The sequence below is a fragment of the Rhodotorula toruloides genome (assembly GCF_000320785.1).
Source record: "Rhodotorula toruloides NP11 unplaced genomic scaffold Scaffold41, whole genome shotgun sequence".
Taxonomy (NCBI): Eukaryota; Fungi; Basidiomycota; class Microbotryomycetes; order Sporidiobolales; family Sporidiobolaceae; genus Rhodotorula; species Rhodotorula toruloides.
In genome coordinates, this window is record NW_015623001.1 from 38167 (window position 1) to 52921 (window position 14755).

General features: G+C 61.4%; 8 protein-coding genes across 8 annotated transcripts; 5 read left to right on the plus strand and 3 right to left on the minus strand.

Moving 5' to 3' along the window:
* Positions 1-153: 153 nt before the first annotated feature.
* Positions 154-1009, minus strand: RHTO_06465 (FUN14 family protein; the record flags this gene model as incomplete). Its single annotated transcript, XM_016420126.1, has 3 exons — positions 154-366; positions 457-498; positions 578-1009. The coding sequence occupies 3 exons, from the start codon at positions 1007-1009 to the stop codon at positions 154-156; spliced, it is 687 nt and encodes a 228-aa protein (XP_016269441.1).
* Positions 1010-2756: 1747 nt separating this feature from the next.
* RHTO_06466 (casein kinase II subunit alpha) lies at positions 2757-5181 on the plus strand (the record flags this gene model as incomplete). Its single annotated transcript, XM_016420127.1, has 15 exons — positions 2757-2801; positions 2886-2951; positions 3045-3092; positions 3197-3364; positions 3457-3540; positions 3622-3693; positions 3776-3814; positions 3913-3986; positions 4069-4079; positions 4187-4234; positions 4329-4360; positions 4462-4566; positions 4633-4714; positions 4819-4995; positions 5111-5181. 15 exons carry the CDS (start codon positions 2757-2759, stop codon positions 5179-5181), a joined length of 1122 nt encoding a protein of 373 aa, XP_016269442.1.
* A 337-nt stretch (positions 5182-5518) lies between these two features.
* RHTO_06467 (uncharacterized protein) lies at positions 5519-6864 on the minus strand (the record flags this gene model as incomplete). The annotated part of the gene is made up of 2 exons (XM_016420128.1): positions 5519-6675; positions 6738-6864. 2 exons carry the CDS (start codon positions 6862-6864, stop codon positions 5519-5521), a joined length of 1284 nt encoding a protein of 427 aa, XP_016269443.1.
* A 203-nt stretch (positions 6865-7067) lies between these two features.
* Positions 7068-9091, minus strand: RHTO_06468 (inositol-3-phosphate synthase; the record flags this gene model as incomplete). The annotated part of the gene is made up of 5 exons (XM_016420129.1): positions 7068-7211; positions 7274-7517; positions 7575-7753; positions 7825-8674; positions 8739-9091. 5 exons carry the CDS (start codon positions 9089-9091, stop codon positions 7068-7070), a joined length of 1770 nt encoding a protein of 589 aa, XP_016269444.1.
* A 701-nt stretch (positions 9092-9792) lies between these two features.
* On the plus strand, positions 9793-10464 carry RHTO_06469 (F-box domain containing protein; the record flags this gene model as incomplete). Its single annotated transcript, XM_016420130.1, has 1 exon — positions 9793-10464. One exon carries the CDS (start codon positions 9793-9795, stop codon positions 10462-10464), a length of 672 nt encoding a protein of 223 aa, XP_016269445.1.
* Positions 10465-10638: 174 nt separating this feature from the next.
* Positions 10639-12422, plus strand: RHTO_06470 (uncharacterized protein; the record flags this gene model as incomplete). The annotated part of the gene is made up of 2 exons (XM_016420131.1): positions 10639-11216; positions 11627-12422. The coding sequence occupies 2 exons, from the start codon at positions 10639-10641 to the stop codon at positions 12420-12422; spliced, it is 1374 nt and encodes a 457-aa protein (XP_016269446.1).
* A 319-nt stretch (positions 12423-12741) lies between these two features.
* On the plus strand, positions 12742-13488 carry RHTO_06471 (uncharacterized protein; the record flags this gene model as incomplete). Its single annotated transcript, XM_016420132.1, has 1 exon — positions 12742-13488. One exon carries the CDS (start codon positions 12742-12744, stop codon positions 13486-13488), a length of 747 nt encoding a protein of 248 aa, XP_016269447.1.
* A 423-nt stretch (positions 13489-13911) lies between these two features.
* Positions 13912-14625, plus strand: RHTO_06472 (uncharacterized protein; the record flags this gene model as incomplete). The annotated part of the gene is made up of 1 exon (XM_016420133.1): positions 13912-14625. One exon carries the CDS (start codon positions 13912-13914, stop codon positions 14623-14625), a length of 714 nt encoding a protein of 237 aa, XP_016269448.1.
* Between the last annotated feature and the right edge of the window lie 130 nt (positions 14626-14755).

A 14755-nucleotide genomic window follows, 5' to 3' on the forward strand; every position in this document is an offset into this window, starting at 1 on the left:
AGCGAAGGAGTGGAGCACCACGACGACGAGCAAGCGAGGCGAGGGAGCATTGTCAGCAGCGACAGAGGCTTACTGAGCACTCTAGACTCGCTTAGAAACAGCGCAACACGGCGAGCGACCAGTCGTGTCCATTCCAACGCCAGAACCACCTCCTCATCCCAACCTAAACCCAAGCAAAACACCCGCCACGAACGTCGCCCTGCTCTGGACGTTGGCGCCAACGAAATCGATGAACCAGCTCCAGAGCGAGCCGAGGCGGTTGCCGCCTTTTGAGGCGGGCGGGCCGACGCGAGAGGTGATGAGGCGGTCGTAGGAACCTGTCAGGGCTTCCCAGTTGATCGAGATGAGCGAGCGCGAGGAGAGGTACTGCGCGCGAAGTGAACCGCGAGCCCACGAGTCAGTTACGAGCGTTCGGAGCCAGTTCTGGCCCGTAGAGAAGGCCACAAGCGCGCGCACCTGGAGGAGGACGAAGATTCCGCCGAGCGTGAACGCAAGGGCCTGCGTCAACGATCCCCCGCAAACATCAAGCACATCGTCAGCTAGACGAGCGCCAGTGAACGTGACCGCTCGAACGCACCCTCAATCCCTTCTTGACGAAAACGCCGACGCAGATCCCGCTCACAGTCCCGAAGCCCAAATCCCTTGCGCTAAGGATACTCTCCGCCTCTCCCGTCGCAGCAGAAGAGGGGAGGTCCGTCTCGTCCGTCACGGGCGCGCGGGCATAGCTCCGGTCCGACCCTGCGAGAGGTTGGCACTGAAGTGTTCCGGCCGAGGGGGAGGGGAAGGCGAGTGAGAGACCGAGGGCGGATACGGGGAGTGCAAGGGCGAGACCGAGGCGGTAGGAGTGGAGGAAAGAGGTGGAGCGGGGGTTGTGAGTGAGCGTTGATGAGCAGAGGGGCCGGCGAGGGAGGGACAAGGGCGAAGAGGGGAGTTTGGGTGGTGCTTGAGCGGGTCGGAGGAGGGATTGGCGTAGGGTTGCGAGAGGGGAGGACCAGCGGGGGGCGAGCATGGTGCGAGTTGTGAATTAAGGAGGGGGGGAGTCTGCGAGGAGGAGGAGAAGCAGTGTCAGTGCCCCGGTCCCGCGTCACAGGAGCCGCCAGGAAGCTTGATTGCCTTTGTCAACTCCTTGTACGAGTACCACAGCGCCCACTCGCCTTGCAATCGTCTACAACGTCTGTTCACCACGAGTGGGGGTAGCCGACCTGACGAGTGCGGTGAGCGAGCGACGGGGCGGGTGAGACGAGCTGTGAAAGAGTCTGTAGCGGCCAAACAGGCTGATGCAAGTTTCTAGACGCGGGCAGCGGGCGGGTGTGCGAGGGGAAGGAGCGGAAGGGATTCGCGGGTTCGGTGAACTGGAAGGGGTGCGTCGACGGCAACGACATCTGGCTTCTTGAGCAAGACTGGGACGTGCAGGTGATTGAATTGCATCCGCGAAGAGTACGGCGAGTTGCAGAAGGTGGATCTGGGAGGAGACGGAGAGACGCGAAGGAGAATCAGCGCAACTGAACGTGTAGTGGACCGCGTAGCAGGAATCGGACGCATGCGAGTGCGTGAAGCAGCGAGCGAGTCATCAAAGCACAGCACACAGAGACGGCGGCGCCGCGACGCCTGAAAAGCAGTGAAGAGAGGCGGAAGGAAGCGAGAATCTCGCACGCCTGTGAAGTTTGCCCTCGTAAAAGTCACCGCGTCTCGACAGCTCGAAAGACGAGCCATCTCGAACACAAGTGCGGCGAAGGAACAAAGCAAATGAGCGTGTCTGCCAACCGAAGAGTCGGCGTGAGAATCTGCGCTACGCCTTCACGCCCACGAACATCCGTGAGCTCCGCGCTACTACCTACGCGAACGTAGGTGAAGGGGGCTGAGTGGATGGAGGGTATAGGGGGAAGCGGGGTTTGTGTGGATGAATGTGAGAGGATGAAGGGGGTAGTCGAGGATGGTCGCCGTTCAGGGCCGTATCAGTCGTCGCCCGTCGCGTGTCGACAGCGCATGCCGCCAAGCGTGACCTGCACCCCTGGACCCGCCTATCGAGCCAGGGAGCCAGCGAGAACAGCAAGTTGCATCGTTCGTCTGGTCCGTCCCTCAGCCCGCTCAGTTGCGCCGGGTCGTCCGCTCCACCATGGGCTGGAAGCCTCGCCCAGACGCTCGTGCACTCTTCCTCCGCCCGCTCCCCAAGATCCGAATACCAGCATTCCCCCGTCCGACCGGTGGACGGCGGAAAAGTTTGGCGAGCCTTGAGGAGGTCGCAACATCTCGCGCGGGCGTGCGAGCAGCTTCTGCGTGTAGTTGTGAGTCTATTGAGCAGTATGAGCTCATAGCGAGCGTCCTTGAGCGGAGTTGAAGCGAGGCGAGTGAGGTGTCGCCGTGAGAGAGGCGCGAGGAGGACTTGGGACAAGGCGACGACCTCGCGACGCTCGACGGCGGCCAGAAAGGTCGCACAGGAATACTGGAGGGTACTAACAGCCTGTCTGGCTTTCCCTGTCCCTTCCTGCGCTGTTCTCGCGTTGTTCTCGCCCTCCTCGTCCTCCTCGCTCGCTCGATGGCTCGTACAGCTCGGACGAACTATCTGAAGGCTTACAGCCGATGCTGAGCTCTCAATTCCAGCTCAGAAGTCGCCTCCTCCGCGTTTCTGGTCGGACTTGAGTCGCTTCCCCGCCCGCTCACGCCCTCTGCGCTCCTCTCCCTTCCCTCTCGCTCGCTCACACGCTCGGACGGCCTAACAAGCACAGCTACACACGCCCAGAGACGTCCTCGCAGCAATGAACGAGCCAGTCAACCCGAACCCGCCCTCGGTCGCGCGAGTCGTGCGTCTCTTGCACTCTCTCGCTCTCCAGCACGCTTACTACCTCGAGCGCTGACTGGATGCGCTTGTCGCATGGTTGACGCAGTACACCAAGGCGTGCGAGACCCTCGGACCGAGCTGGTGGGACTACGACTCGCTCCAGCTGCGCTTTGTGAGTCGGCTTGCGGTTCCTCAACAGATTGGCGCAGCGTCTCGTGCAGGGACGGCGGGAACTGACCTGCACAAGCGTGTACTCGAGTCGCAGGGCTACCAAGATCAGTACGAGATCACTCGCAGGCTCGGGCGGGGCAAGGTGAATGGGCTACACTTCGTCGAGGGGCTCGCACGGACGACCCTTGACGTCGCCAACGAGCTACTTCGAAGAGCTGGACTGACACTCTTACATCGTCCTCGCAGTACTCGGAAGTCTTCGAAGGCGTAGACATCGTGCACCACAAGCTCATCGTGATCAAGGTCCTCAAGCCGATCAAGAAGAAGAAAGTCAAGCGCGAACTCAAGGTCCTCAGCAACCTGCGCGGCGGACCCAACATCATCGAGTTGTTGGACGTTGTGAGGGATCCGCAGGTGCGTCAGGGACGGCTGTCTTCGGCGGATGGTAGAGGTCTCTTGCTCGAACCTTTCCGCTGATACCTTGCGGCGCTCCGCATCGCGCACAGAGCAAGACCCCCTCGATCATCACCGAGCACGTCGACAACCTCGATTCGCGCCAGCTCTACCCCAAGTTCACCGACGGAGACGTCGTGCGTCCCTTGCTCCGCTTCGGCCTCCCTTCCGTCTTGCCGGCAGGATTAGCTGATGTGGGTGTATGCTGGGGTACACAGCGCTACTACATGTACGAGCTGCTCAAGGCGCTCGACTTCTGCCACTCGAAGGGGATCATCCACCGCGACGTCGTGAGTTGCGCGCAGAGAATCTTCCGCTCGTTCCGCATTCGTGCGACCTCTTGCTGATGGATCGGCTGGCGCGTTCTTGCAGAAACCCCTCAACATCCTCATCGACCACTCGCAACGCAAGGTTCGTCGATCTCTTGCTCGTCGCGGCGCCTTTCTCGATCCGCTCGAGTCGGTGCATACGCTACAGCTTGGCGGAGTTGACGATACCCGATCCCGCAGCTTCGCCTCATCGATTGGGGACTCGCCGAGTTCTACCACCCCGGAGTCGAGCTCAACGTCCGTGTTGCGTCGAGGTGAGTCGCGGCTTTTGTCGACGCTCGCGTGAGGACTTGCTGGAAGGACTGCGCTGACGTTACATCGACTTGAGCGATTCAGGTACTACAAAGGTGAGCGAGACTTTCGCGACTTGTTGACCGTCCAAACGAGCAGTCGAAGCTCGTCCCCCGTCTTGCTAGCTGCGTTCGACTCGCTCACGCTTCTCACCCTCGCACAGCTCCCGAGCTCCTCGTCGAATACACGCACTACGACTACTCGCTCGACCGTGCGTCCCTCTCTCGCTCGTCGTCGGAAGAGGCGGGGATCGGTTGACCTTCACAGGCCTGACTAACGAATCTCTCTTGCTGGTTTGCGCGCAGTGTGGAGCGTCGGATGCACGTTCGGGACGATGGTGAGCCGCCGCATTCATCGGGGACGGGGACGGCGAGACGCTTCTCGTCCGCTACGTCTGTTTAGGACACGATGCGACTTACACGCACTCTTCCATCGCAGATCTTCCGCCGCGACCCACTCTTCCACGGCTCTTCGAACGACGACCAGCTCGTCAAGATCGCCAAGGTGCTCGGGACGAATGACTTGTGGGCGTATCTCGACAAGGTGCGTCCCTCTCCGGCTGTCCTTTCTCTCGGTGATGCGGATATTGACGAGCGGTGCGAGGTGCAGTACCAGATCGACATCGACGCCGAGCTCGAGTCGCTGGTGGGCGAGCACCCGCGCAAGCCTTGGAGCAAACTCGTCACGAACGGTGCGTCCAGCCTCGCATCTTGGGGGCCCATCGTCGCTCTTCTCCATCCTCTCGCAAAGCGCTGCGCTCTCCGGACGTCCCGCTGACGCCGATCCCATCCGCAGAGAACCGCAAATACCTCTCCAACTCGGCTATCGACCTAATCGACCGCCTCCTGCAGTACGACCACGTCGCGCGCCCGACTGCCGCCGAGGCGATGCAGCATCCGTACTTTGAGCAAGTGAGGCAGGCGGATCGCAAGAGGGTGGAGGAGGAGGAGAAGGCGAAGAGGGGTGAGGGAGGTGAGTCTGCCAAGTTCTCGTCCAGCTTTATCGGCAGTTTCGACTGCGCTTCGCAACCGGGACGTCGTGCTCAATGAGGACGCGAGCTGACTCTTGCTTGCGCCCTCCCTTCCAGCCGCACCGACAGCCGTCTTCATGGCGCCCAACGAGAACGACGGGATTTTCCAGGTCCAGGAGCTGAGCTAGCGTCGCTTGCGGCGTCGAGGGGGGCGCTTGCGGTCTGCAGCAGTAGGAGGACTCGCTTGGAATAGCATCTGCATTACTCGAAGTGCGGCAACTTGCGAGACTGGAAGGTCTTGCTTCTCGTCCCCGGAACCTCGAAACTGACGAACGCGCTCGCTTTGATAGATAGACTCGTCTCATTGGTGACAAATAAGAGCCAGATACGCGGAGATAGGAGGCTGGCGCGGGATGCTCTGCGAGTACGAGCAAGTGAGCGACGTCTCGCCTTTGCAGGTTGAAAGCGAACAAGCGTACCGAGGTGTCGATGTACCACGTGTCGAGTCGACGAAGCGTGATATCCTCAAGACGCCGTGGTGCGCTTCCGCGTTCCATCATCACACGAACGCGAGGAGTCGTTGGGCTGACCAAGCGAGCGAGAACGGTCCTGTGTCTCGTGGCCAAAGCTCATGGCATCGCAAGCAATGCTGAAGTCCTTGATTGACGGCGGCAGCAAGCCAAGGATCAACGAAAGCGGGTTCGGGCTGTGCGGGATGAGTATCCAAGGGTGACCGGTTCGAAGCGAGAAACGAAGGTGCTGGAGATGCGTGTGCCGGTTGAAGATTTGCAGGACGTATGCGAGTGTAGGGGGCGTCTGGTTGAAGTGCCATGCGACGATGTGCAGGTGTTGAAGGTTTGTGAAGTGGCGAAGGGGCGAGAAATTCGGTATCTCCATGCCCGCCAGGGGTGAATGAGTGTGCACTTGAGAGCCTGACAGCTCGAGAGTGAGGCTGAGAAGAGTATCCGGGTCGAGCATGGGCAAGACGGCGGTCGTGAGCCATTGATTGTCGGGCGGGATGGCGACCTGCATGTCCGCGTGCTGCGTGAACTGCGTGACCTGGAGGAGGAGCGTGTCTGCCACAGACGTGTTGATAGTCGACGTCTTGAAGCGTGGGTACCAGGCAAAGTGATCAACTGTCGCAATCTCATCGAGCTGGTCGAGCTTCTCCAGGAAGGGCGAGATGTCCGAGACCAACACGAGATCCGTGCCCTTCGCCACACCTTGTAGATGGACAGTCAGAGAATGCAGGTGCAATAGCTCATCCCGCGATACGAGGACGCCGAGCGTCGGGCAGTGCGGCAAGGAGTCGATAAAGGTGAGGTCCTGCAGGTTGCCGCACAGCGGCAGAAGCCGCTCGAGCATCCGTGACGAGGTATCGCTGCCATACAGGAGGGCAGAGAGGCTGAGGAATCGCAGGTGGGTGGCGAGATGAGGGTGCTCGCGGAGGCGCCTTGCAAGACGACGTCCGCCGCTCTTCGACGGAGGCGGCTGGATCTCACGCCAAGCGACTGACTGGGCGATGCTGGACCAGGCCCTGCAGACGATTGCCGCTGAAGAGAGCCTTCGTCGTCGCTCGGGCGTACTCGCATCGGTGTAGACCTCCTCGGACAAGGGTCCCGCGACCTCCTCGAGCACAAGTCGAACCAGTTCGAGAGGCAGCCTGCCAGCGTTGCCATCATCTACATCAAATTCAGTCAGGCAAGTGGAAGGCCCGCGCGGTCTGACTCGCTCGGGAACGCACCTGCTGTTCGTGTTCCGGCGAGCAGAAGAAGATCCTCCTCGCGCGACGTCTCCTCCTCGCTAGGCACGTCCGACAAGCTCGGCTGGTCCTGCGAAGCGTTCTGAGCAGGTACAGCAGCAGCAGGCATCGTGCGAGCGGGTTGTGAGCGAATAGCAGTGAGCAGGAGGCGCGAGAGCGATGAAGTCGGCGGATCGCTCAGCTCTCCTCGCTTTCGTTCTGGCGCAGCTAAGGTGGAGAGACGAACACCGCCTTTGCAACGACCACTACCACTCGAAAGCGCAAGAAGAACGGAGGGAAAGAGACTACGCTCGCGACTTGAAACTCGCCAACTCAAGCCTGGACGTTGAGCTGGGTAAAGTTGACGAGGTCGCTCGACGGCTGGAGGGCGAGGCAGGCGCGGAGGAACGCCTCGAGGGCCTGGCGCTGGCGGTTGAGCGAGTTGATGGGCGGGCGGCCGGGCTTGGTGAGCGGGGCCTGCGAGAGTGCGGGTGCCGTCAGTATCGATGCTCAGGCTTCACGGGAGAGGGTGCACGCACCTTGAGCATGTAGCTGAGCAAGCCAAGAACCGAGTACAAGCGCTCAAAGTCCTTGGACCCTTCCTCCTTGTACGTGACGCGGGTCATGAGCTCGGCGAGGAGGCAGAGGTCGATGATGAGCGGCGTGGCGAGCAGCGAGTCCTGGCAGACGTTGTAGATCGCGAGCGTGTTCTGGCCACCCATGCCGATCTCGCTCGTGTAGTCGTCGATCGCCTTCTTGCTGTCGCCGCAAGCCGGGAGGTACCTGCGTGCGAAAGACCGTCAGTCCCTGCTGCTCACGAACGAAGAACGCGCCACGCACTTGATGACGATGCAGTGGTCAGGCGTCTCGGTCGAGGCGCCCTTGACGAAGCCGTCAGCCGAGTCGGCCTTCTTCTTGTCGAGCTTCTTGTAGAGCAAGTGGTTCGACGCGACCATGTCGTCAACGACCGAGGCCTTGGAGATCTCCTTCGAGCGGAACTGGGCGGGAGCCGACAAGTTCTGCGCGTCGAAACGAAGCGTGTCAGCGCGAGAGAGGGAAACGAGAGTGGGAGAGGGAGCTCGGCGCGCACCTTTCCGTCGTTGTTGCCGAGGTGGTTGTAGCTAGCGATCAGGCGCGGCTTGATACCGGCATTGACGAGGTACTCGGCCAGGACCGACTTGACCTTGGTCTGACCGCTCTTGAAGTCGTCTCCACCGATGAACGACCCCTCGCGCTCGGCGAGCGCGATGGCGCCGGGGACGAGGGCGTTGTTCGGCGCGCCGTTGATGAAGGGGACGCCCTCGAGGATCGAGGCGACGGCAAAGATGGTCGAGGGGGAGACCTCGTCGTGCGAGTTCTTGATCGCGGCGAGGAGGTTGTCGGCCGTGTCGTTGACGCCGTCGAGGAGCAGCGAGTAGCGCTCGGTGTTGGCGGTCCAGAGGACGACGACCTGCTCGAGTTCGTTCTTGGCCTTGAACTCGCGGATGTCGCGGCGGATCTGCTCGAGGTGGGCCTGCTTGTCCGAGCCGGGGATCACGTTGTCGGCGCGGTCCTCCTGGTTCGCGTTGATGAAGGTCGGGTAGTAGATCGACGGGAGGGGCTTGTACTCGGCCATGAGCGGGGCGAGCTGGCGCTGGAGGTCGTACTCGAGGACCTTGGCGCGGCGCATGGCCTGGTCGAGCGGGACGCCCGAAATGTCCCATCCGCCGATGACGAGGTCGTTCGGGTGGACCATCGGGAGGACGTCCGAGATCGGGACGTGGACGTCGTCGCCGTTCGAGTCGACGCCGAGGCGCATTGTCGAGGCGCGGACGAGCGAGCCGATGTAGTTGGGCGTCTGGATCCCGTTCGTCGTGCCCCACGAGATGTTGTGGCGGTTGGCGAGGACCGTCGCCGTCAGCGTCGTGCCATTGTTGCCGCCAAGGCCGACGAGCATAAGGCTGCGCGCGGACGAGAAGGTCAGTTTCGAAAAGTCACCTCGGAGAAGAAGGACCGGCTACGCACCCAGTCTTGGGAACCTTGCGCTCAGTCTTGAACTCGAGGTGCTTCTCGACGGGCTTGACCTGGTAGCGGACGTGTCCGTCCTGGCCCTGGACCTTGTCGACAGAGGCCGAGTGGAACGTGTACTTGGCGTACAAGGCGTCCTCTGCGTAAGTGAGGTTCGGGCTCTCGACCTGGATCGACTCGAGAGGGCGGCGCTGGGCGGTCGGGTCGACGGGCTGCTGGGGGACGTCGAGCGAGAACTCGGCGGGGAGCGACGAGTGGCCGTTCGAGTGGCCGGTCGAGTACCCGTTGGAGGCGCCATTGACGTACGACGCGGCGGCCGAGACGGTGTCGGAGATGGCGATGGGAGACATGGTTTTGGAGCGTGTGTGAGGGTGCGGTGGGTGTGGGTGGATTTAGTTGGAGCGAACTTCGTTGCCAGGGGCGCTGATGCGGCGGGATCTGCGGGCGACGTCGGGGGTCAGCCAACGTCGATTCGAGGACAGCAACGTCGAGTACGCACCCCCTGTGCTCTGTGTGCGAGCAGCCGCCACGAAGAAGAAACGTGTCAGCCAACTCTCGCTCGCACCTCGTTCGCACGCTCCCCTCGGATGAAAAACTGGACACGCACGGTTGTGAGCGGAGCTGTGAGCGTGTACGAAGCATGGTCAGTACACCGTCGTGGCTATCGTCGAGCGGGGCGAGCGAGTGCTCGACACGCGGGACACTCCGGAGCCCAGCCGAGGAGTCGCGTCGAGCGCGATGGGCGGGACGCACCAGAGGCTGTTTGCGAACGTCTTGGACGGTTGTAAGGGTGTCCGAGCAGCTGTGAGCTGGATCGGGCGAGGTTGCGAGTGAGGGTGGACGGGTGAGGTTGAGGGACAAGAGAGAGAGACGCCGAAGGGCGAGAAGGGGGCCCTGCCGCGGATTACCCGCGCACTTGTATTGCTCGAATACAACTCGCTTGTTATGCGAAATCTGGGGGTCCGCGGATCCACGCGGTGGAAAGTCGCCGCTCCTTCCTCTCCTGCTCGTCCTCCTCGCTGTCACGCTCCTGCGCAGGCAGAGTACCGCTATGCTCGTCGACAGCATCACGCACGCTCACAGCGACGTGTACGCCAGCTCAGCGCAGCTTGCGAAGCGCTTGCTCGCCCCATTGCAGTCCCGTCCTCCTCCCCAGCTCCCGAACGAGCTCCTCACCGAGATCTTCGAAGCTGTCGACAAGACGAAGCGCATGCCCACGCTGTACTCACTCTGCCTCGTCTCGAAACGATTCCGCCTGCTTGCCGAACCGCTCTTGTACCGCGACCCGACCGGAGTCATTCAAGTGGGCGCTTACAACGACCACCTGCTCGAGACGCCACTCACAACTCGGTTCTTTTTCCCTCCTTCGCTCGTGCCCCAAGTCGAAACCCTCCAACTCGTCGTCTCATGCCGCGGCTTCCCCCCTTATTTCAGGCCAGAGGTCCCTCCCATGCCGGTCTTTCCGAACGTCGACACTCTCGCTATTACAACCCCGCAAGCGTGGCACTGGTGTCACAAGCAAGTCATGTTCTCCCTCCTGCGCGCGCTCGCACCCTACTTTCCGCGTCTTGATGACCTCGATCTCAGCTCGGCGCCCTTTCGTGTGGTCTTCCCCAAGTATGACTACTCTGCGGTGCGCAAAGGAATGCCTACCATCTCTTATATGACTGTTCTGGAGGAAGACGGGACGACCGACCGTGTCTGGTTCTTGGACGTGCCGTGAGAGCATCAACCGGCGTTCGACCTCTCTTTTGTATCCACCCCTTTGTGTGAGCAATGCCATGATCCATCTTGTTTCCACCACGACTAGCCGTGCTGAGAAACGGAGGGCTAGAGGTCTGCTGCCGCTGCAACTCCCACTTTCTCCTCCTCTTCCTCCCGCTCATGTCGCCTCACCATGCTCTTGATCTGGCCAAACCTCCTCCTTGCGCTGTTCGGCGTCCTCCTCGGACATCCAACCATCCGCCGCCGCACCCTCCGCCTCATCCGCTCCTTCCTCTCCCTCTTCCAGTCTCACCCGCCTCCTCGACTCCCGAACGAGTTGCTTAGCGAGGTCTTCCTTGCCCTGGAGGACGACAAACCGACGCTCCTTGCGCTCTGCTTGTGCTCAAAGCGCTTCCACGCGCTTGCCGAGCCCGTCTTGTACCGCTCCGCCCGCGCAACAATCCGAGTCGGCACCTGCGCTTCACACCTCCACAGCGATGCGCTCCTCTCCAAACTCCTGCAGGCGCCCACCCTCGCTTCATGCGTGACGACGCTCGAACTCGCACTCGAGTCAGACTTGTCGTTTCCACCGCCTGACCGGCCTCTCCTCCTCCCTCCCCTCCCAGTGCTGCCCAACCTGCGGACTCTCAAGCTCATCTACGAGCTCAAATCCAATTGGTGCGCCACCTCCAACTGGATCCAGATCTTCGACGCCCTCGGCCCGTCAGTCCCCCAGCTCGTCGAGTTAGACCTTCGCGACGCAGGCTTTACGTGCGATCACAGTTCCACGGGCCATGCAGGAGCACGAGTGATGGCCGAGGCCTACCGCAGAGCGTTTCCATGCGCTAAGGAAGTCCTTTCGTCCTGCTTGGAGGGAGAGGGCGGAGTTAGTGTGTACCGGTTGTGAGCGGGATCCCTCATTTGCCCGGCGTTTCCGTGGACCGTGAGGTTGAGCTTCTGTGCTACCTCTCCTTGACGCGTTCCTGCAATCCCCGGGGCGATAGTGAAGAGCGCTGCAGTGGAAGACTTGGTGGTGGAGGAGTTCCCTTCCTCGCTCGAAGCAAGTCCCGGACGCAGTGCCTTCTTCAAGCTTGTAAGCAACTGCTGGAACCCAAAAAGCTCTCCGATGTGCTCAGCTGGCCCGCAAAGCAGGTCAGACTGGCCGGACAGAGTTCGCTCAGCAACGGCTTCTTTCCTCCGCTTCTCGCCCTTCCCTCACTCCTCTTCCGCTCGCCTCTTCATCACCAGCGTACACCGTCGCAGTTCAAGCTCGACTGCTTGGAGAACGCCATGGCGCTCTCTCAGCCCTCCCCCGCGACAGCCAACCTCGTCCCAGTCCGGACTACCCTTCCAACCGAGCTGCTGCACCTCATTGTCGAGCGCTGCGCAACCGAGCCGTCCTTACCTGACCGCTGCGACACCCTCTATACGCTCGTACAGAGCAACAGGCTGTTCTACACCCTCGCACACCCTCTCCTCTACCGCTCCCTGCGGGCAACCATCGTCTGCGGCGTCCGACGTCGCGATCCCGCACTCGAGCGGGCTTTCCACACTCTCGATACTTGTCCTGACCTTGCGAGACTCGTGGAAACGCTCGAGTTGACGGTGCAGTCGACCAAAATCGGCGGCCAACGCGCAGGACTTGCCAAATCTCGCATCCCAGCTCTCCCCAGCCTCCGCACTGCAATCCTCAGACGCTGGCCGAGCACAAAATGGACGAAAGACGACCCTCTCCGCTCCGTTTTCTCCGCCCTCGGTTCCTCCGCTCCGCACCTCACGATACTCGACCTCTCCTCCCTGAACCTCGGTAACGACTGGTGGAGGTTCAGCCAGCTCTTGTGGGACGACGAGTTTTGGTGTAGCGCGTTCAGGGAGTTGGAGGAGGTCAGGGTTGGGAGGAGGACATGGATGGTCTGGAAGCAGTGTACGCTCGCGAGGGCGTTTGAGAGGAGGAAGATCAGGATCGTGCAGGTGTAGACGGGGGTTGCAGAGAGCGTTTGAGCCGTTATGTTGATGCATTGCAGGACGATTAGTAGCCCATTTCAGGCGAGATGGCGAGATGGAGGGTCCCTTGGTCGGATTTTGCGAAGGTCGAGCGTGAGAACGCGAGAGCGGCGAAGCGTGCGGCGTCAAGCTGTGCCGTTCAAGCCTCAACGCTTACACACACCGCAGCGCAATCTGTACAGCTTGCGCTTCGAGGTGGACCAAGTTCTCCCGGCGAGTCCGCGGACGCTTCTTTCCCTCTTGCACTTCACCTCGCTCGCCCCGCTCACCCTCAGAACGCTCCCGGACAAGCATGGCTCCACGCAAGCGCACAGCTGCACACAGTGACGCCGCCGCCGTCCCCAGCCGCGCCCTCCCGACCGAACTCATCCTCCGCGTCTTCAGCTTCATCGACGAAACCGCAATCGCCGACCGTCGCGCCGCCTACCGCGCCCTCGCACTCGCCAGCAAGCATTTCTACTCGCTCGCACAGCCCCGCCTCCACCGCGCCATTTGCGCCGACATCATCTTCGCCGTTCGACGCCGCGACCCTGTCCTCGAGTCGACTTTCCACGCCCTCGACAAGTCGCCCGAGCTCGCGGCATGCGTCGAAACTCTCGAGCTCACGGTCAAGGCGGGCAACCTCGGAGAAAGGACGGGAGGAATGGCGAAGAGTCGTATCCCGGCGATGCCCAACCTGCGCAAGGTCGTCGTCAAGCCCGAAGTGCCAAACAAGTGGAGCTACCAGACCCCCCTCAACCTCGTCCTCGTCGCCCTTGGCTCCGCCGCGCCAAAGATCGAGTCGCTCGACCTCAGCGGCCTCCCCGTCGGTCCCGACGAATCCGCAGCGCCGTTCCCGGCCTGGCATCGTCGCTGGTACCAGACGGACGACATTTCGCGCGCCCTGTTCGAGTTTTGTTGGCAGGGCAAACGCCTCCGAGACGCTTTCCCGAAGCTCCGTGAGCTCAAGCTGGCGAAGAACGGATGGAGGCGGTTGTCGGATGGTCAATGGCTTGTCAAGGATCTCAAGGACTATGGTGTCAAGGTCGTCCTCGTGTGAGCAAGTACGTCGGTCTCGCCAGATTCACCCTTCTTCCGCCGCTGAAAGAGACCGTCTCGTTGACCTCTGTTTCGCCCGGACAGCTTCGTCACTTTCACCGCTTCTCTCCGTTTTCGCTGTCAGTCCTCGAGTCCTGTGCCCTGCAATTACTCGCCTACCGTCTCTCGAGAGTGGAGAGTCCGTGGAGTCGAGCCGAAACGGCGTGTGAACTCTCGCAAGTCTATCTCGAACAGCTTGGTCCTTGTCTCGTCTAGAGAGCGCAGTACTCGAAAGCGTCCGACACGTTGTACAAAGCCCGCGAAGCATCCCTGCTGCACAAGTTTGCGGGTCTTTGCCGCTCCATTCCTCCTCTCCCTTCTCCGCTTCGTCCTCACTCGCTTGTTTCCCGCTCAGACCACTCCGAAACTCTCTGCATCTCTCACAATGCTCTCGCAAGCACTCTCGCAGCCCAACCAAGCCACTCCGGCGCCGATCCGCCGCCTCCCGCACGAACTCCTCTCCCACATCTTCGAGTTCTGCGACGCCTTCCCTCAGCGCAAAGCGACCCTCCGCGCGTTGTGCCTCGTCAGCAGGGACTTCTACAAGGTTGCTGCGCCGATTTTGTACGGCAGGCTCGTCGCGAAGTTCGGGGAGCGGTTGGTCTACGGGTCCTGGTTCTGGCAACGTCGCGAGACGACGGATTCGAGGCTTCTGCGGACGTTGGAGACATCGGAGAAGGTCGCGAAACTGGTCAAAGTCCTTGAAGTGACGATGGATCTGTCGGAACGTTGGGTAGTCCCCGGTCCTTACGCCGACCCCGACCGTCAAGCCAGGTTACGCATTCCCACCATGCCCAAGCTGCGTACTGCGGAAGTCACGTTTGTGGACAGGTGGAACCACTCGCCGGACTACAGTGAAGGCGCCCTCTTGACGCTCGCGAGAGCGGCACCGAACCTTCAAATCCTCTACCTTCACAGCCTCAACGACCGGCATGACACAACGCTCAAGAAGATCGCCAGGCTCGGCAACCAGTTCTGGGAGGCTTGGCCGAAGCTCGAGAAGGTTGTCGTCCGGAAGTGGAGGTCGGAAGCGTCGCCGTCGCACAGGAAAATCGCGAAGGATGCGAAGGCGTGGGACGTCAAGATTGAGCCTGTTTGAGCAGAGTCGAGGGAATCAAGCAGCTTGGAGCAGTCGGGAAGGGGAGCTGTAGCTTGTCAGCGTACCTCGCAACGTGTTCAGCCTCGCGGACCGCGATGCGAGATTGTCGAGAACCGTTTCCTTCCACCTC